This window comes from Malus sylvestris, chromosome 5, assembly GCF_916048215.2.
Source record: "Malus sylvestris chromosome 5, drMalSylv7.2, whole genome shotgun sequence".
Lineage (NCBI taxonomy): Eukaryota > Viridiplantae > Streptophyta > Magnoliopsida > Rosales > Rosaceae > Malus > Malus sylvestris.
The window spans coordinates 6760674-6781296 of NC_062264.1; the positions used below are offsets into that span (position 1 = coordinate 6760674).

Below are 20623 nucleotides of genomic sequence, written 5' to 3' on the forward strand. Positions count from 1 at the left end.
ATTGCGGCTAACATGCATACGTAATGCTTTTTCTTTTTAAAGTAAGCCCTAAGCCCTAAGCCCTATGCTCCTACCAAAGACATGCTAAAACTCTAACCCAAAATTATCAACACCAGTCCTTGACGAACCTTCTAAAACCATAAACCATTTCACCCACGCTCTAACAGACTTTTTTGAAATATAAAAGAAATAAGCTTGAAACAAGATGGAAATCTCCCCCATCTTTTATTTAATAACTGGTCACCTTGCAATAAAGTTTGCGACTATCCTTTAATATTTAGTGGGGTGTGATATCCACACACCCTTCAAGTTTTCAGTCGTCAGATCAGATGAATTGAAAAAGATCAAATGATATAAATTAACAAGGGATGTGTGAGAAGTAATACGGGTGTGTGGATGGCACACCCCATATTTAGTTAGACTTGTATTTTTCCTTAAAACCTAAGTCCTACTTGGTTTTATCACAAATGGTCCCTAAAATTGACCCACCCATCAAGATGGTTCCTGAAATTGAAAATCAATCAATGTAGTCCTTGAAATTGGGTGTCGCAAATCAATGTAGCCCTTCCGTCATAACTCCGTTAAAAATTCTGTTATGTGCTAATGTGTCAAGTGACGTGGCACACTTTATATTAAAAAACTAATAAAATATTATTAAAAACTAAAAAAAAATCATTTAATATTTTTTAAATGTTAAAATAATAATTAATTATTAAAAAAAAAAACCCATGTTTGTCAAACCCCCCAGTCCCCTTCTCCCCCACCCCCTGCAACCCGAAGAAGAAGAAGAAGAACCCATGTTCGTCATCCCCCCCCGGGCCCCCTTCTGCAACCCAGAAGAAGAAGAAGAAAGGAAAAAAAAAACCCCCAATTTCGTCTTCCCCCCACCCCCTGCAACCCACAAAGAAAGAAAGAAAGAAGAAGAAGAAGAGAAGAAGAAGAAAAAATATATATATTAAATGATTTTTTTAATAATATTTTTTTAGTTTTTTTAATATAAAGTGTGCCATGTCATTTGCCACATCAGCATATAACAGAATTTTTAACGGAATTATGACGGAAGGACTACATTGATTTGTGACACTCAATTTTATGGACCACATTGATTGATTTTTAATTTTAGGGATCATCTTGATGGGGTGGGTCAATTTCAGGAATCATTTGTGATAAAAGTTATGTCAATCAGGAACCTGTATTTTTCCTTAAACACGGTATTTTTCCTTAAAACCTAAGTCTTGATACTAATCTGAATTTACCTTTTGTTTAAAGTTGTGTCTACCAAGAGAGCTGCATAGCTGTTGAGTTTGTGTACAGGCTACTCTGTGACCCAATAGTGTAATTTTAGACATGCACTTCTCACTTCTCAGTATCCAATATATGTAAAGTAACAGTACAAGTTTCAAATTTTGTCCTTTTGAAATCATCAATTATGGACACTACAAAATCTGAGACTTTATGTTAAAATTGGGTAACTTGCCAAAACATGTGATACCTTGAAATTGAAAAGATGGCCGTGGATCATGTGAAGTGCAACAGATGTCCCCTCCTCTCTCCTGCCACATTTAAAACCATTCCCTCCCTCTCCCTCCTATTTTCCATTTAATATTTTTCTCCCTATATAATTTTGTATATATTTACCCCCTTGGATATCCCTCATCGTGCACCTTCTACTTCTTCCTCTTATTATCTCTCTGTGTTTAGCTTTTCTTTAAGTCTTCCTCCTTCGTAAGGAAATCTCTTTTCAGGATTTGCCTTCAGTAGTCCAAACTATCAAGTGGTTTGACTTTTTAAACAATCTTTTACCATTTCGATTTCTTAAAATCATATATTCACCGTTTATTATTTCTCAGGCTACTGAGTAGTTCCTCGTATTTGTGTAGTTAATTTCAGTCACTATAAGAATTACAAGTTACAAAGAAAGTATGAAGAAGAGATTGTCTGTTGGAGTTGCAGCCCACACAAGTTTCCTACTTGTGGTTTTCTTCATGCTAATTACGATAGGCAGAAGCCTACGTGTTTGGCCTCCTCACGTCCCTCGTATGTATAATCACTCATGTATTATCATTATCCTATACGTGTTAGGTCTAAACCAAATTTCGTATTTTTGTAATTAATTTGTCTCCCTTGATGCTTCAGTAAACCTTCAAAGAGAAGTTGCAGCCGGTAACAGAGAGAGCCTGTACCGAAGCGAGGAAGGAGACGAGGAAAGAGGAAAGGAAGAAGAGAGGAAGGACCTATACCAAAGCGGATCGAGGTTGCCGGACTGTTCACATGCGTGCGGACCGTGCTTTCCATGTAAAAGAGTGATGGTGAGCTTCAAGTGCTCCACTTCAGAGTCATGCCCAATAGTCTACAGGTGCATGTGTAAAGGGAAGTATTACCATGTTCCCTCTAACTAGTATTCATCTTCAGATCTCCACCTTGCGACGGCTCTGCCACTGCTAGCTAATTATATGCATGCATGGGGAGATCTTTGCTAAGAACAATGTTAACTAACTTGTGCCCCTGACTTTTTTGGGCCCTGGAAGGTCGCCCTGCTCGCCCTAAGTCACGGCCGGCCCTATGAGGATGCATGTTAACTTGTGCAACTGGATTTTTCTTAACTACGTACGATTAATTTGTTTAGGATTTAATTGTAGTTTAGAGTCTATGGATGAGCAGAAGAAAAGTTGTATTGCAAGGGAGTTAATTTGTATATTGCTTATCATCACGAGTTTCTTGCTTTTCCTTTTTCCTAGCCAATTATTAGATTTGAATTTTTTTTTCCCTTGTCGCTCTCCCTATATCTCTCTCTTTCTTTGATTGTATCCATCATATAACAACTTAATTTTGGTATGTCTCAACGAATTTAGCATGTGAAAGTCACATGATTTTTTCTACCTCCGAAAAGTCTAATTTACTTTTACATATGCTTTAAGTAAAACAGATGACAACTATTGTCCTTAATTTGCAACAATTAATAAGAAACAAGGAATGACAAATTGACGGAACACAATATATGATGAAATCGAACGATAACCCTTAGGCTACAATCCACTAGCAAATCCTAGAATCCACTAGGAAGAAATAGAGAGAAACTCACGTGTATTGATAATAGTTCAAAGACGCTTGAATTACAACCCTAAAAGTTGTTTATATAGTCTTAGGAAATCTTAATTAGCTCCTAAAATATAAGAAACTTTGGAAATACAAGAAACTTGGGAATACATATTTCTGGCAAAATGGTCCCGAGGTCGATAATCCAAAAATTAGCATCTAAATTTCTGGAAAACAAGTCTTGAGACTTAAAACCATAAATTTGCCAAAATCGAGTTTACTTTGTTGTCTGCTTGTCAAGTTGCTCCATGAACATCTCGGCTAGCTATTGTACATCAGTCTCCTTCACTTTGAAAGAACTCCACCCCGAGTTATCATCTGGATACAAAAACTCATCACATTGAAACTTGATGACATCATCTTTATACATGTACTATTCCCTTATTTCCTACATTTTATGCTGCTATGCTTTTCTTGTGAAATTGGTTGTTTAATTTGTCGAATGAGTGTTTAGTAGATAATCGACCTTAGAGATGACTTTGGAGCTAATATGGTGATTTTAAGGCTAAAAGGGTCAAAGCTGGGAAGAAATGAAGTCTAAGAAGTATTTCAACCAAATCATCAGTGTCTAATTGGACGTTCAATGTGCAAATTAAAGGTTGCTGTTTGGAAATTGCAACTGGAGCTGGAACTTCTTGTGCAAATTGTCATATTTGTTGGGCTGTTAGAAATTCATCAGGACTAACTGGATTTTGTGCATCGTTGCCACGTATGTTGGGAAGTTTTGGATGTCTAGTTTCCACAGAATTTTATACCACAATTTAATACCACGTTAGGTAGCATATGAGTTGGATATGCCCACATCAACTTAAGAATAGCATTACTCTAAAACCATACACATCACTCGCAAAGTTCAAAAAAACAAAAACAGAAATCGTTCTTGTCCTTAATTTGCTACAACTAATACACTACAAGAGCTTCTAAAAGAATAAAAAAAACTATAGGGGAAAAATGGTGAGAACTGAATTACAAGGGATAATGTTTGTGGTATTGTATCCTCATTCTCAATTTTGATTTACCAGCTTTTTTGTCATGCTGCATCGACTTGTGTATGAGGTGCTGGGTCAAATCATCTATAATTAAAGAAAGATGCTCGACTACTCAAGGTTGAGTAGATATTTTTACTCAAATAAATTCTGTTTGTCCAATTAATACAATTTTGTGTTTATGATCATAATTTTTCATATTATAAAACACTTTGTAAAGATCATTGTAGACATCGAAATTGCGGTGAAATAAATGTTCACCAACGCATTAAAATTTTGACGTGTCAAGGCATACATGGCATATGCCACGTGTCATACAAATTGTACACATGGTGTGTGACTCAACAAAATAAAAAGAAATACCCTTGGAGGATTACACAAGTTTTTCTTCTCATTTTGGGCAATGACAAGGCAAGCACATTTCAATCCATTGAAGATCAAAACAAGGTTTTCTTCTCATTTTGGGCAATGACAAAGCATGCACATATCAAGTTTAAAATGATATTAAGTGGAAAATTAGGCCATAAAATTACCACTTCAAGTTTAAAATTGTATTAAGTGGGAAATTAGGCAATGGTGCTTGGAAAAGAAAAAAATATTTTGTGGTGGTGATTCATTCTCAAAGCCTATAAATAGGCTTCTACATCAAGGTATCATAAACCAATTCACAAATACATTTCTCTACTCCCAAAATGGAAGAGAATACTCCCCACACATCCAAAACCCTTGAAGCTTTGAAACTCTAAAGCTTTCAAGCATCCAACCTCCCAAATTCAAGCAAATCCCGAAGGATCAAGAAAGCCCTCTTCGTTCTTCGTCAAATCCTCCTTCAAGATCAAGCCCCAACGGCCCTTGAAGAAATTCCTCCTTCAAGATCAAGCCCCAACGGCCCTTGAAGAACTTCCACCAATTCAAGATCAAGCCTCGACGGCCTTTGAAGAAAGTGTTCAACAAATCCATACAACTGTTCATCCTAAGATCAAGCCCCGACGACCCTTTTGGATCAACAACATCACCAAATCCACATAACTGTTCATCCTAAGATCAAGCCCCAACGGCCCTTTGGATCAACAACATCAACAAATCCACACAATTGTTCATTCTAAGATCAAGCCCCAACGACCCTTTGGATCAGCAACATCAATAAATCCACACAACTGTTCATCCCAAGATCAAGCCCCGACGGCCCTTGGATCAACAATCATCCATCTTCAAGATCAAGCCTAAAAGCCCTTGAAGATCCGTTCATCATTATTCTTCAAGATCAAGCCCCGACGACCCTCGAAGAAAGTGTTCTTCGTTCTTCGTTCATCGTTCTTCCAAGATCAAGCCCCGACGGCCCTTGGATCAACCATCCACCAATTCAAGATCAAGCCCCGACGGCCCTTGAAGAAAGCACCATCGTTCATCATCCGTTCATCCAAGATCAAGCCCCGACGGCCCTTGGATCAACAAACATCAACAAATCCACACATCCAACCGTTCTTCAAGATCAAGCCCAAAAGCCCTTGAAGATCCGTTCATCACCGTTATTCAAGATCAAACCTTAACGGCCCTTGAAGAAACACTCATCCTCAAGATCAAGCCCCAACGGCTCCCTGAAGATCCGCTCAAATCCACCTTCAAAGATCAAGCCCACGACACCTTGAAGAAACTTCCAACAGTTCATCCAAGATCAAGCCTCGACGGCCCTTGGATCAACGAAACATCCGCAAATCAACACCTTACGAGATTGAATCAGAGGATCAAATTTGAGAGAGATTGTAACCCAAAATCATCAAACACAAATATTATTTTGTGCACGTTGTTCTTGTCTCTTTAGTTTGAGGAATTTTCCGTGTTCACAAATTGGCACACCCAGTGGGGCAATCTCTACCTCTCATCTCTTTCTCCGTTCAAGGAATCCAAACACACCTCAAAGTCAATGGCATCAAGCAAGGGACAAGCCGTTCTCGCAATCACTGAGGGAAGGATCCTAAGCACTTCTGCCGCAAATGGACAATCCATTGGCGCCACAATCGCTCCTCAACACGCCACTTCAAAGTTGGTCCCCCTAAAAGAGCAAAGGGAGCATCAAAGGTGTGAGTCTGTCATCAACCTGACCTCGTTGGGGGCACCGAAGCATGCTGCTGAGGCACACAAGATGACATCCCAAAACAACCAACGACGTTCTTCGTCAGCATCTTGGATGTCTAAAGGAAAGTCACGTCTATTAGTTGCACAAGTCATGACCATCGGTGTTACCTTAATCGAAGAACAACTGGCTCAAATGAATGAAGCAATTGCAAGGCTAACCCGAACCGTGGAAGAAAAAGACTTGCAAATCGCTGCATTCGTCAGTCGACTGGAGCCACAGGACGGCGAGAACCCTAACCCAGAAGATGAGCCTACGGTGGAGAGAATCGATGTGAAGCCGGAGCCAGACCAAGAAGCGGCACTCATGGGATCTCTTTCTATCCAGCAGTTGCAAGAGATGATTGCCAGCACCGTCAAGGCACAGTACGAAGGGAGCTCAAATACCTCCGGGTTGTACTCAAAGCCTTATTCAAAGAAGATTGATGCCCTAAAGATGCCGAGGGGATATCAACCACCAAAGTTCATGCAGTTTGATGGAAAAGGAAACCCAAAGTAGCACGTTGCACATTTCGTCGAAACTTGCAACAACGCGGGGACGGAGGGAGACTACCTCGCCAAGCAGTTTGTGTGCTCGCTGAAAGGAAACGCCTTTGAGTGGTACACGGACCTAGAGCCTGAGTCCATCAACAGTTGGGAACAGTTGGAAAGGGAATTCCTCAACCGTTTCTACAGCACCCGCCGCACTGTGAGCATGCTAGAACTGACGAGCACAAAGCAATGGAAGGACGAGCCAGTCATTGACTACATCAACAGATGGCGCACTCTAAGCCTCGACTGTAAAGACAGGCTCTCGGAAACCTCTTCAATCGAGATGTGCATCCAAGGCATGCAATGGGGTTTGCAATACATCCTTCAAGGCATTAAACCACGGACCTTCAAGGAATTGGCCACCCGCGCCCATGACATGGAGTTGAGCATCGCCCATCATGGGAAGAAGAAACCGATCGCCGACTACAAGAACGACAAAGTTCTTGAGACAAAGGTGGAGAAGGCTACGTGGAAATCCACCAAGGAAACAATGACAATCAACACAGCTCCCGTCAAAATCCTTACACGAGGCAAGGCGATTCAAGCCAAAGCCTTTCGTGATCAAGAGATGCGTAGACGCACTTTGAAGGAGCTTGAGGAGAAAACTTATCCATTCCCCGACTCTGATGTGGTTGCCATGTTAGAAGAATTGCTGGAAAAGAAGGTGATCGGCTTGCCTGAGTGCAGACGGCCAGAAGAGATGAATCGCACCGACAGTCCAAGGTACTGTAAATTCCACCGCTTCATCAGTCATCTGACAGAAAAGTGCTTCGTGCTGAAAGATCTCATCATGAAGCTGGCTCAGAAAGGAATCATCGAGCTAGATCTTGACGATGTGGTGAAGTCAAACTATACCACCATCACTTCTGGCTCTTCCGACTCAAAATTTTTACCTCAACCTCATGGGGCATCCTCCAAGACAAGCAAAGTTGAAGGATGGACTCAAGTCACTCCTAAGAAATTGCACAAGAAGCATACGTCTCCTCCACAAGTCCGTCAATCGGAAAGGGGGCAAAGCAGCTATTGTCAACCTTCAAAGCAACGTGAACGTGTTGAAGATGATGAAATTTCGACACATAGATCGTCCATCCCCATCACGATGCGCGATTTCTTTCCCAAAGACTTCTTCAATCACTCGATCAAGGCTCCTTGCTATGAAGATTGTGAGGAACGCCTCTCCAAAATTGCTTGACAAAATTCACAAATTCTCCTCGCCCGCACGAGTCTAAACTGCATGGCACAAAGCTCCTGGTCTGCACGAGCATAAAAGGCAACACCAATGCTCCTTATTCGCACGAGCCTAAACTGCACGAACCAATGCTCCTTGTTCGCACGAGCCTAAACTGCACGAACGAAAGCTCCTTGCCCGCACGAGTCTAAACTGCATGGCACAAAGCTCCTGGTCTGCACGAGCATAAAAGACAACATCAACGCTCCTGACCCGCACGAGCATAAAAGGCGACATTAACGCTCCTGGTCTGCACGAGCATAAATGGCAACACCAAAGCTCCTGGCCCGCAAGAGCATAAACTGTGTACGGTAAAATCATCATCAAAATCACTGTTAAATTCATCACTCATTTGAACTACGTTATGGCTTGATCTCTTCTTTGGAAGGGTACGTAGGCGGCTCGAACATTCAATTTCGAGTTAAGTCATATCAAAATAAAAAAAAATATAAAAGTTTTATTAAAGAAAGTCAATTTTATTACAAAAGAATAAATAAATAAATACATATGTTATTATGTATTTACAAAAAAAAAAAAAATCAAATCAAATCAAATTTACAAGAGGGGATCTTCAAGGACGATCAGGTGCTGCCTCATCACTCGGCAGAGCTCCAGAAATGAGAGGCGCCGGAGGTTGACTGTTTGAAGCCACACCACTCGGCGGAACTCCAGGAAGAAGAGGAGCCAAAGGTTGATCATTTGGAGCTTCATTACGCGGTACAACCCCAGAAGACGAAGGTAAATGTTGCTGGAACAAACCCACAAACCTCTGATGATCAAGTAAAATCTGACCATCAGATTCCTGCATCTGGTTAATCTTCCTCTTCATGTTTGTTGCATAGCTATGTGCGAGCTTATGCAACTGTTTATTCTCCTGCTTGAGCCCTCTAATCTCCTGTTTGAGACTCATCACTTCAGCCGCCAATGATTCAACTTGACGGGTTCGAGCAAATAGGCGTTGGACCATATTAGACACAGAACCTGCACACTGCACACTGAGAGCCAGAGAATCCTTAACAGCCAACTTATCAGACCGTTTGGAAAGTAGTCTGTTATCTCTGGGAGTGACAAGGTTTCGGGCCACCACCGCAGCGGTCATATCATTCTTCACCACCGAATCCCCAACGGTAAGAGGACCAGTAGGGGATATGAAGGATGGGCGCCATATGTTATCTGGAGAAGACGGGACTACCTCTTCACCAAGGTTCAAATCAAAACGACGGTCGGAGGGTCCAGACATTTTCAAAGGTGTTGAAGAAAGAAGAGGTCGGACAAATCAAGATCTTAGAAGTGCAAGAAGGGAGTTTCTACAAGTGAAAATTCAAGTGTGCTTTGAAACAAATTGCGTGCCTCTATAAAGATCAACACTCGACGGGATTTCAAAGATCGAAGAGGCGAGCTCAGAATTCGAAGAGGCCAATTCAAAAATCAAAGAGGCAAGCTCAGAAATCGGAGAAGCATCTTGCTTTTCCAGACGCGTTAGCACCCGTCACGTGCAAACTCAGCTTTGCGGAAATCACGGGCAATTTGTTAAAGCGCCAATCCCAGATATCGAAGAGGCGCCAGTCTTTTTCAGCCTCGTCAGCACCCGTCATGCGCAAACTCAGCTTTGCGGAAATCACGGGTAATTTGTCGAAGCGCCGATCCCAGATATCGAAGAGGCGCCAGTCTTTTTCATCCTCGTCAACACCTGTCACATGCACACTCAGCTTGACGAAAATTATGGACAATTTGTCGAAGATTTCTGATAAAGAAGAAAGCACGTGAAGCCATACTGATCAATCATGCATTGGTTGCTGACACGAGTAAAAGAATAGTACCTCTACAGGTACTAAAGAATTTCCTATAACTGTCCACCTTCACCCTCCATAGCAAGGCAGACATACATAACCTTTCTTCATCTCCGAGAATGCCTTCCCAACGAAGCCTCTCGAGTCACTCAGTGTTTCTTATTCCTTGGGGTACCTCTGCAAACAAATGACACCAAAGCAAAAGTATCTTATATCACCATGGTAGAAAGCAAGAGTATCTCATATCATGCGTTCTCCCTGTCCTTTCCTTTGTCCTTGTTCTTACCTACAAAGACAAGGATAAAGAAAACAATATGCCGGAACCTCCACTCAAACTCGGATGCCACATTTGCCTGGAGAACAGATAAGGCAAGTGAAAATGATACCTTGCAGCATGTGGAGACAACGTGCAGAAGAAACAAGCAGAGAAGAATGCAGTCTTCACAGTCAGCTCAGCAGAAGGAGTCCAAGCTGAGGAATTCAAGAAGCTGCCACATCTGCCTAAAGAAACAAGCAGAGAATAATGCAGCTTGCATAGTCAGCTCAGCAGAAGGAGTCTGAGCTGAAGAACTCGAGAAGATGCTACATTCTCTTAGAAAAATAGATAAGACAAGGGAAAATGATACATTGAAGCATGTGGAGACAAGCACAACAAAGCACGTGCCGATTCATCCGCTACTTCTTCAAAATCAAAAGTATCTTATATCATCAGGTTTGCAATCACTCTGGGTGGAGGACTCGTTTTGACCTTCAAATTCTTGGGTCGACTTGCTAGGCGTTGTGGGCTGCATGTGCCGTTTCACCACCCTTGAATCAAACCCTTAAAGATCAAGTCACCAATTGGAAGTAGAGCCCATCAATCTTGAAGATCATACCGTTGACCAAACTGCTCAGGTGTGAATTAGAAAGATTGAACAAAGCAACAAGTCGTCACCTTCACCTCGTGCCTGCTTGCCATGTGTTCGAGTCAACCTTCAAGAATCAAGCCTCAACGGCCCTTGAAGAAGTTTCCGGCCAAATTCAAGATCAAGCCTCGATGGCCCTTGAGGAAATCACAAGTCTGATTCAAGATCAAGCGTCCACCATATTTGAATCAAATCCAGTTCAAGAATAAGCTGTGGAAAATCAACAATTAGAGGAATCCAAAAAATCCTCCAACCCAGTTCAAGATCAAAGCTGTGGAAAGTCAACAAAGCGCAAAAACAAATACGTGCCGATTCATCCACTACCAAAGCCAAAGATCATCTACCACATGAAGCTCCTTGTGGTCCAATTTCAACCTTCAAGATCAAGCCTCGACGGCCTTTGAAGAAATTTCAAACAAAGTCCAAGAACAAGCCTCAACGGCCCTTGAAGAAATCTTTAACCCAATTCAAGATCAAGCCTCGATGGCCCTTGTATCGACATCTACATTAAGGGACTTCAAAACGCATCTCCTACACGCGACAAGCACATGTATACGACGCGCCTTGAAGTGGGGGCATTTGTAGACATCGAAATTGCAGTGAAATAAATGTTCACCAACGCATTAAAATTTTGACGTGTCAAGGCATACATGGCATATGCCACGTGTCATACAAATTGTACACATGGTGTGTGACTCAACAAAATAAAAAGAAATACCCTTGGAGGATTACACAAGTTTTTCTTCTCATTTTGGGCAATGACAAGGCAAGCACATTTCAATCCATTGAAGATCAAAACAAGGTTTTCTTCTCATTTTGGGCAATGACAAAGCATGCACATATCAAGTTTAAAATGATATTAAGTGGAAAATTAGGCCATAAAATTACCACTTCAAGTTTAAAATTGTATTAAGTGGGAAATTAGGCAATGGTGCTTGGAAAAGAAAAAAATATTTTGTGGTGGTGATTCATTCTCAAAGCCTATAAATAGGCTTCTACATCAAGGTATCATAAACCAATTCACAAATACATTTCTCTACTCCCAAAATGGAAGAGAATACTCCCCACACATCCAAAATCCTTGAAGCTTTGAAACTCTAAAGCTTTCAAGCATCCAACCTCCCAAATTCAAGCAAATCCCGAAGGATCAAGAAAACCCTCTTCGTTCTTCGTCAAATCCTCCTTCAAGATCAAGCCCCACCGGCCCTTGAAGAAATTCCTCCTTCAAGATCAAGCCCCAACGGCCCTTGAAGAACTTCCACCAATTCAAGATTAAGCATCGACGGCCTTTGAAGAAAGTGTTCAACAAATCCATACAACTGTTCATCCTAAGATCAAGCCCCGACGACCCTTTTGGATCAACAACATCACCAAATCCACATAACTGTTCATCCTAAGATCAAGCCCCAACGGCCCTTTGGATCAACAACATCAACAAATCCACACAATTGTTCATTCTAAGATCAAGCCCCAACGGCCCTTTGGATCAACAACATCAATAAATCCACACAACTGTTCATCCCAAGATCAAGCCCTGACGGCCCTTGGATCAACAATCATCTATCTTCAAGATCAAGCCCAAAAGCCCTTGAAGATCCGTTCATCATTATTCTTCAAGATCAAGCCTCGACGACCCTCGAAGAAAGTGTTCTTCGTTCTTCCAAGATCAAGCCCCGACGGCCCTTGGATCAACCATCCACCAATTCAAGATCAAGCCCCAAAGGCCCTTGAAGAACTTCCACCAATTCAAGATCAAGCCCCGACGACCCTTGAAGAAAGCACCATCGTTCATCATCCGTTCATCCAAGATCAAGCCCCGACGACCCTTGGATCAACAAACATCAACAAATCCACACATCCAACCGTTCTTCAAGATCAAGCCCAAAAGTCCTTGAAGATCCGTTCATCACCGTTATTCAAGATCAAACCTTAACGGCCCTTGAAGAAACACTCATCCTCAAGATCAAGCCCCAACGGCTCCTTGAAGATCTGCTCAAATCCACCTTCAAAGATCAAGCCCACGGCCCCTTGAAGAATCCAACAGTTCATCCAAGATCAAGCCTCGACGGCCCTTGGATCAACGAAACATCCACAAATCAACACCTTACGGAGATTGAATCAGAGGATCAAATTTGAGAGAGATTGTAACCCAAAATCATCAAACACAAATATTATTTTGTGCACGTTGTTCTTGTCTCTTTCGTTTCAGGAATTTTCCGTGTTCACAATCATCTCTGCAAAAAATAAAATAAAACTAAGGTCGTTTAGTAAATCAAGTTGAGCAAATAAATAGGCGGTCCATAATACGTTTACCAATTTCTTTCATCTGTTTTATACAATTCGATTTCTTTCACGCCTTGGACTCATGGATGGTAAAAAAAATAATAAATCCCACATCCGATGCACAAATAACAGTAAAAATAAAAATAAAAATATATAGAATACGGAATTAAAAATAAATTTCTTTTATACAAATAACCGAAATCCTTATAAGTGTACAAAAAATATTTTCTTTTATTTTTAAAAGTCTGTAGTCTACCACAAACTCAGCTCATCTAGTCCCTATCTTGCCAAATAACTCATCCGTCACGTGAGGGTGACGTAGCCATGTGCACAATGCGGAAGCAGAGGAAATACGAATAAATAAGAACCAAATCAACTAGAGTACTAGATAAGATAAGGTGCTAATGCGAGATTACGTGTGAAATACACAACCAGAGTATAAATAGCCTAAGTGTAGTCAAACAGGACAAGTACTAATGATACAACGTCCAAGGGTGATCCCACATTTATAATGTTCTGTCAGAACCACCGTCGAAATCCCCGTGAGCCACCAAAGCATTTCTACCTAAAACCTGGAGGGGTGCAAAACAGAAAGTGTGAGTGGGCAAACACAAAGCTTTTCAAAATCATTTTATTTCTCAAAAGTTCTAACCCCTCGCCGTAAAACCTGTATAATTTCCCAGAAAATAATAATAATAATAATAAGCTGTATTAGAAATCATACTCAAGATGAAAATCCATAGAAGTATACCATGCCAAAGTATCTCAATACAATGCCATAAGTAATCCAGACAAAATATATTAATGTCAGATATCACATCAGCCAAATCCCTCTAACTTAATCTGCACAACTGAGTTTATAGCTCATAACCAATCTTAATCATATCATATCAAATCCTGCACACGAGTCGGAACCACCTAAAGTGGTATGTATGACAAGACTAGGTGTAAAATAAATATGCTCTAGTGCTACGATCACGTGAAGGCTATGCAAATGATTGCAGGTCACGTACGAGTCGGAACCACCTATAGTGGTCTGTACGACAAGCCTGTGCACCTAACTTGGATCCAAGGTGAGCATATGATGCGGGAGGTGAACATCACATGAAGGACTATGCCCTAACTTTGGGCAGGAGCACTAACACCGGGGTGTAGGTTTATGAGCTCTCAATACATCACATCATATCTCACATAATTGAAGTAACCTCATATCTTTAATTTATGAACTTACCTGGCACTTACCTGTGCGTCCGCAACACCAATCATAAATATATACAACTACTAATTCATAAATAAAATAGGCAGATACTTTGCATGGCATTTCAAAATGTATAATCATTCAAATTCATTTTTTGGGAAAAATCTCAAGTATATAGGTATATATGGAAAAGCAAAAGCCCACTCACTGATATGTCGAAGGGTCGTAGCCCCTGAGCCTCGATTGATGGCGCTCGTTCTCAGGATAAGTCTCACCTATATGCGAAATAACTGAATAAACATTATTTAAGGCATATATACAAAACTAGGAAATAACTTCTCATACAAAGCTCAAATGAGGTATTTTAATATACCACCATGAGCTCCTTAACCTCAGGAACATCCCCATATTTTTAGAAAAAAATTTCATGACCCCACGCGCCAGCCAAAGCACCACCAGACGCGTGGCCCACGCGCAGGCACGTGCCTGGCACAGGGGACATAATAGTTAACGCTGTTAGGGAATATTCTGTTAAAAACTAGAATATGCCGTTAATTATACCTGACGGCGTTAGAATATTCTGTCAACTTTGATGAAATATTCTCCTCCTTCTTCCTTAGTTTGCCGGAGTTCGACATCGGTGCTGATGCGATCGCCGAAAATTGGAAAATTTTAGAAATTCAATATCTTCTTCATTTCTCAACCAAAATTTATGAAATTTGTACAAAATGAAGCTTACAACGAGTAGAACAAAACCTTACCAATTTAAAGCCCTGAAATCTATAGGATTTTGCCAGAGAAACCTTGATAATCCGGCCAAACTTGAAACTTGCCAAACTCAACTTCTCGACGTCTAAAACACTTCGTTTTTCTTCTCCGAGCTTTGCGAAGATGTCCTAAAGCTTCATGGCAGCTTAAAATCTCCTAAAAACTTCACATTTATGATTGCATGAATAGTAACCTAAAACTAGGTTATCGGGTTCTCGGGAAAATGAGGTCTTCACGTCTAACCAAGGGTATAAGTGAGCTCCTAAGCTCACAAGGATCATAAAGACTACCTTCACAACCTTGATCCGTGATTGGAAGAAAGGGTTTGAAGTTTGTCTGTACGCTTGTACGGAGAATGGAAGAAATCCGAGAGAGAGGAAGGAGAGAGAGTCAACGGGATGGGTTGATGTGTGTATGTGTGGTCCAGTTTGCAGCCAATCACAACAAATAACAACCACAAATTTTAAGTTCCAAAAACTTAGATTAGTCTAAAACCCAAACTCAAACCACAACATCACACAACGTACTCAACATCCAAGGGTACAACAACAACAACAACAACAAAGCCTTTTCCCACTAAGTGGGGTCGGCTATATGAATCCTAGAACGCCATTGCGCTCGGTTTTGTGTCATGTCCTCCGTTAGATCCAAGTACTCTAAGCCTTTTCTTAGAGTCTCTTCCAAAGTTTTCCTAGGTCTTCCTCTACTCCTTCGGCCCTGAACCTCTGTCCCGTAGTCACATCTTCGAACCAGAGCGTCAGTCGGCCTTCTTTGCACATGTCCAAATCACCGGAACCGATTTTCTCTCATCTTTCCTTCAATTTCGGCTACTCCTACTTTACCTCGGATATCCTCATTCTCAATCTTATCCTTTCTCGTGTGCCCACACATCCCACGAAGCATCCTCATCTCCGCTACACCCATTTTGTGTACGTGTTGATGTTTCACCGCCCAACATTCTGTGTCATACAACATCGCTGGCCTTATTGCCGTCCTATAAAGTTTTCCCTTGAGCTTCAGTGGCCTACGACGGTCACACAACATGCCGGATGCACTCTTACACTTCATCCCTCCAGCTCGTATTCTATGGTTGAGATCTCCATCTAATTCTCCGTTCTCTTGCAAGATAGATCCTAGGTAGCGAAAACGGTCGCTTTTTGTGATCTTCGCTAGATTGCTCCGATCATTAGTGTGGATAAGTATATAAATGGATAGAGATAGGAAAGCAAACACAAGATGTACGTGGTTCACCCAGATTGGCTACGTCCACGGAATAGAAGAGTTCTCATTAATTGTGAAGGGTTTACACAAGTACATAGGTTCAAGCTCTCCTTTAGTGAGTACAAGTGAATGATTTAGTACAAATGACATTAGAGTACAAATGACATTAGGAAATATTGTGGGAGAATGATCTCGTAATCACGAAACTTCTAAGTATCGGAGTGTGGTATCATCTTGACTTGCCTTATCTGTCTCATAGGTAGATGTGGCAGCTTCTCTGGAAGTACTCTTCCTCCATCCAGGGGTGGTATCTTTAACTGGTGGAGATGCACAAGGTAATGTATCAATTTCACTTGAAGCTTACTTGTAGTTTCAGGCTTGGTCAAGCGCGATACAAACCATGTAGTAGGAGTCCCCCAAGTCGCCGAGCTAGGGAATCTGCTGAAAGAGGTGACAGACAAGGTAAGCAATCAGAGCTCCGGCTGATTGTTCACCTTCTCCCCATCTTGCAGCAGCATGAAGGATAAAGAGAAGAAAAATGAGAAGAGATGATATGGGATACTTTTGCTTTTGAAGAAGTAACTTTCCACAGGCTTATTCTTGAACTGAGCTGGAGGGTTTTCTGGTTTCCTCCAGAGTATAAGGCCGACTGAAGAATTTGAGGGTCAAAACAAGTCCATCAAATCTAGAGTACGTTCGACCCTGCTGATATGGGATACTTTTGCTTTTGACAGAGTAATGGAAGTATCGGCACGTGTGCTGTTCCGCTTGTCTCCACATGCTTCCTTGTATCCTTCGCACTTGCCCTATCTGTTCCTCAAGCAGATGCGGTATCTTCCCTGGAAACATAAGCTATTGAAGATGAGTACTCGAGAGCAATGCCAGGTAAGTAATCAGGTAAGGGGTTCCAGGCAGTCAGTTCCTGGCTGGGAGCTTGATTTCAAGTGCTGACTGATTGCTCTCTTTCTCCTTGTCTTGCAGGTAAAAACAAGGCCAAAGGAAAAGACAGGGAAAAAGCATGATATGAGATACTCTTGCTTTTAACCCTGATGATATGAGATATTCTTGCTCTAGTATAGCTTGTTTGCAGAGGTATTATCGGGGGGAAAGAAAGCAGAATATTTCGAAAGGCTTCGTTGGGAGTGCCCTCTCAGATATGAGGAAGGGTTGAGCATTTTTGCAGGTCTGCCTGTCCGTTGGGGATGGAGGTCGACATATATAGGAGTCTCCCTAACAACAAGTAGTAATGTTATTCCTTTACCCTGCTTGGTCATAGCACGGTAGTGGGGGCTGCCAGCTTCACATGTTTTAACTCTGTCAGAGCACTTTGAAAAGTGGTATGTGGTATCTGGCTCTCGAGATTCGGAGAACGATGCTTCTTCGATTTTTGAGAAAGCAATCATGCTGGGGGTCTGGCTCTCGAGATTCGGGGAGCAGTGTCTCTTCGATTTTTGAGAAAGTAATCATGTTGGGAGTCTGGCTCTCGAGATTCGGAGGGCGGTGCCTCTTCGATTTTGGAGTAAGCAATCTTGTTGGGAGTATTTTCTCGGATGTGAGTAAAGGTTGGGCATGTTTGCTAGTCTACCTTGCCACGAAGCACGGAGGTTGACACACAGGGACTTTCCAATTATCCAGCAGTGGTACTGTGCCTTTACCCTTGTGGGTAATAATATGGTAGCTAGACCTTCAAAATTTATGTGTCTAAACTTTGTTAATGCTGTTTCTTTGCTATTCTTTTACCTTTCTTGGTCAGAGCGATGTAGTGGGAGCTGCAAGCTTCACGTGCTCAACTTTGGCAGAGACTTTGGCAAAGTTATCTGTGGTACCCATGAGCTATTGTTGCGTGTGGGAAGTGGGTGATTGAACAGTAAGATTCATGTGCTTTCTACTTCACCAGAAGTCTTCGACAGAATGCCCATAATTTCCGCAAAGCTGAGTGTGCGTGTGACAGGTGCTGACAAGGCTAGAAAAGTAGGTGCCTCTTCGATTTCTGAGATCGGCCCTCGTGGTCTCTGAGCAGCCCAGCTTTTGAGAAAGCGAGCGCCTCTTCGATTGATTCGGAGAACGATGCCTCTTCGATTTTTGAGAAAGCAATCATGTTGGGGGTCTGGCTCTTGAGATTCGGGGAGCAGTGTCTCTTCGATTTTTTAGAAAGTAATCATGTTGGGAGTCTGGCTCTCGAGATTCGGAGGGCGGTGCCTCTTCGATTTTGGAGCAAGCAATCTTGTTGGGAGTGTTTTCTCGAATGTGAGTAAAGGTTGGGCATGTTTGCTAGTCTACCTTGCCACGAAGCACAGAGGTTGACACACAGGGACTTTCCAATTATCCAGCAATGGTACTGTTCCTTTACCCTCTCTTCGATTTTTGAGAAAGTAGTCATGTTGGGAGTCTGGGTCTCGAGATTCGGAGGACGGTGCCTCATCGATTTTGGAGCAAGCAATCTTATTGGGAGTGTTTTCTCGAATGTGAGTAAAGGTTGGGCATGTTTGCTAGTCTACCTTGCCACGAGGCACAGAGGTTGACACACAGGGACTTTCCAATTATCCAGCAGTGGTACTGTTCCTTTACCCTTGTGGGTAATAATATGGTAGCTAGACCTTCAAAATTTATGGGTCTAAACTTTGTTAGTGCTGTTTCTTTGCTATTCTTTTATCCTTCTTGGTCAGAGCGATGTAGTGGGAGCTGCAAGCTTCACGTGCTCAACTTTGGCAGAGAACTTTGGCAAAGTTATCTGTGGTACCCATGAGCTATTGTTGCGTGTGGGAAGTGGGTGATTGGACAGTAAGATTCATGTGTTTTCTACTTCCCCAGAAGTCTTCGACAGAATACCCATAATTTCCGCAAAGCTGAGTGTGCGTGTGACAGGTGCTGACAAGGCTGGAAAAGTAGGTGCCTCTTCGATTTCTGAGATCAGCCCTCGTGGTCTCTGAGGAGCCCAGCTTTTGAGAAAGCGAGCGCCTCTTCGATTTCTGAGATCGACTTTCGTGGTCTTTGAGCAGCCCAACTTTTGAGAAAGCAAACACCTCTTCGATTTATGCGATCAACCCTCGTGGTCTCTAAGCAGCCCAGCTTTTGAGAAAGCAAACGCCTCTTCGATTTCTGAGCAGGCGCCTCTTCGATGTCTGAAGCTCCGTCGAGTGCAGCTTTTTATAGGGGCTAGCATTAAGTTCCAAAGCACACTTGAATCTCCACCAGTAGAAGCTCCATTCTTGCACTTCTAAGATTTTGATTTGTCCGACCTCTTCTCTCTTCAACACCTTTGAAAATGTCTGGCCCCTCCGACCGTCGTTTTGACTTGAACCTTGTTGAAGAGGCAGCCCCGCCTTCTCCCGACAACATATGGCGCCCATCCTTCGTCTCCCCTACTGGTCCTCTTACCGTTGGGGATTCCGTGATGAAGAATGATATGACCGCTGCGGTGGTGGCCAGGAACCTTCTCACTCCCAAAGATAACAGACTACTTTCCAAACGGTCTGATGAGTTAGCTGTTAAGGATTCGCTGGCTCTCAGTGTTCAGTGTGCAGGTTCTGTGTCTAATATGGCCCAACGCCTATTTGCTCGAACCCGCCAAGTTGAATCATTGGCGGCCGAAGTGATGAGTCTCAAACAGGAGATTAGAGGGCTCAAGCATGAGAATAAACAGTTGCACCGGCTCGCACATGACTATGCTACAAACATGAAGAGGAAGCTTGACCAGATGAAGGAAACTGATGGTCAGGTTTTACTTGATCATCAGAGATTTGTGGGTTTGTTCCAAAGGCATTTATTGCCTTCGTCTTCTGGGGCTGTAACGCGTAATGAAGCTCCAAATGATCAACCTCTGATGCCTCCTCCTTCTAGGGTTCTGTCCAGTACTGAGGCTCCGAATGATCCCCCTCCGATGCCTTCTCTTTCTGAGGCTCTACCGACTGCTGAGACTTCTCCTAAGCAACCTTTGTGAAGGCTCCATCTTGTTTGTTTATTTTGACTCATGTATATGTACATATTTGTAGCTTATCGGGGATATCAATAAATAAGCTTTTCTTCATTTCAACGTATTGTGTTAAATACACCAAAGCCTTCTTCGCTAAGTTCTTTGAATTTTCTTTTGTTGAAGCTTGTATGTTGAAGCTTTCTGAGTGGAGCATGTAGGTTGGGGTAGTGTTCCCTTAATTTTCCGAGTGAGGAAAACTTCTCGGTTGGAGACTTCGAAAATCCAAGTCACTGAGTGGGATCGGCTATATGAATCTTAGAACGCCATTGTGCTCGGTCCTGTGTCATGTCCTTCGTTAGATCCAAGTACTCTAAGTCTTTTCTTAGAGTTTCTTCCAAAGTTTTCCTAGGTCTTCCTCTACCCCTTCGGCCCTGAACCTCTGTCCCATAGTCGCATCTTCTAATCGGAGCGTCAGTAGGCCTTCTTTGCACATGTCCAAACCACCGTAACCGATTTTCTCTCATCTTTCCTTCAATTTCGGCTACTCCTACTTTACCCCGGATATCCTCAT

At 42.2% G+C, this 20623-nt stretch overlaps 1 protein-coding gene across 2 annotated transcripts in view; it reads left to right on the forward strand.

Moving 5' to 3' along the window:
- LOC126624313 (uncharacterized) overlaps nt 1-20079 on the forward strand; it is a 71970-nt gene extending 51891 nt beyond the window's left edge. Inside the window, exons 1-2 of one of the 2 annotated variants that reach the window (XM_050293358.1) lie at nt 15454-17743; nt 18657-20079. In XM_050293358.1, the coding sequence (XP_050149315.1) occupies nt 19405-20079 (675 nt within the window). In that variant the 5' untranslated portion in view covers nt 15454-17743; nt 18657-19404. Of the gene's footprint in view, nt 1-15453 lie in introns of those variants that run through there. The other variant, XM_050293359.1, reaches the window with a different exon arrangement.
- The last annotated feature ends 544 nt before the right edge of the window (nt 20080-20623 follow it).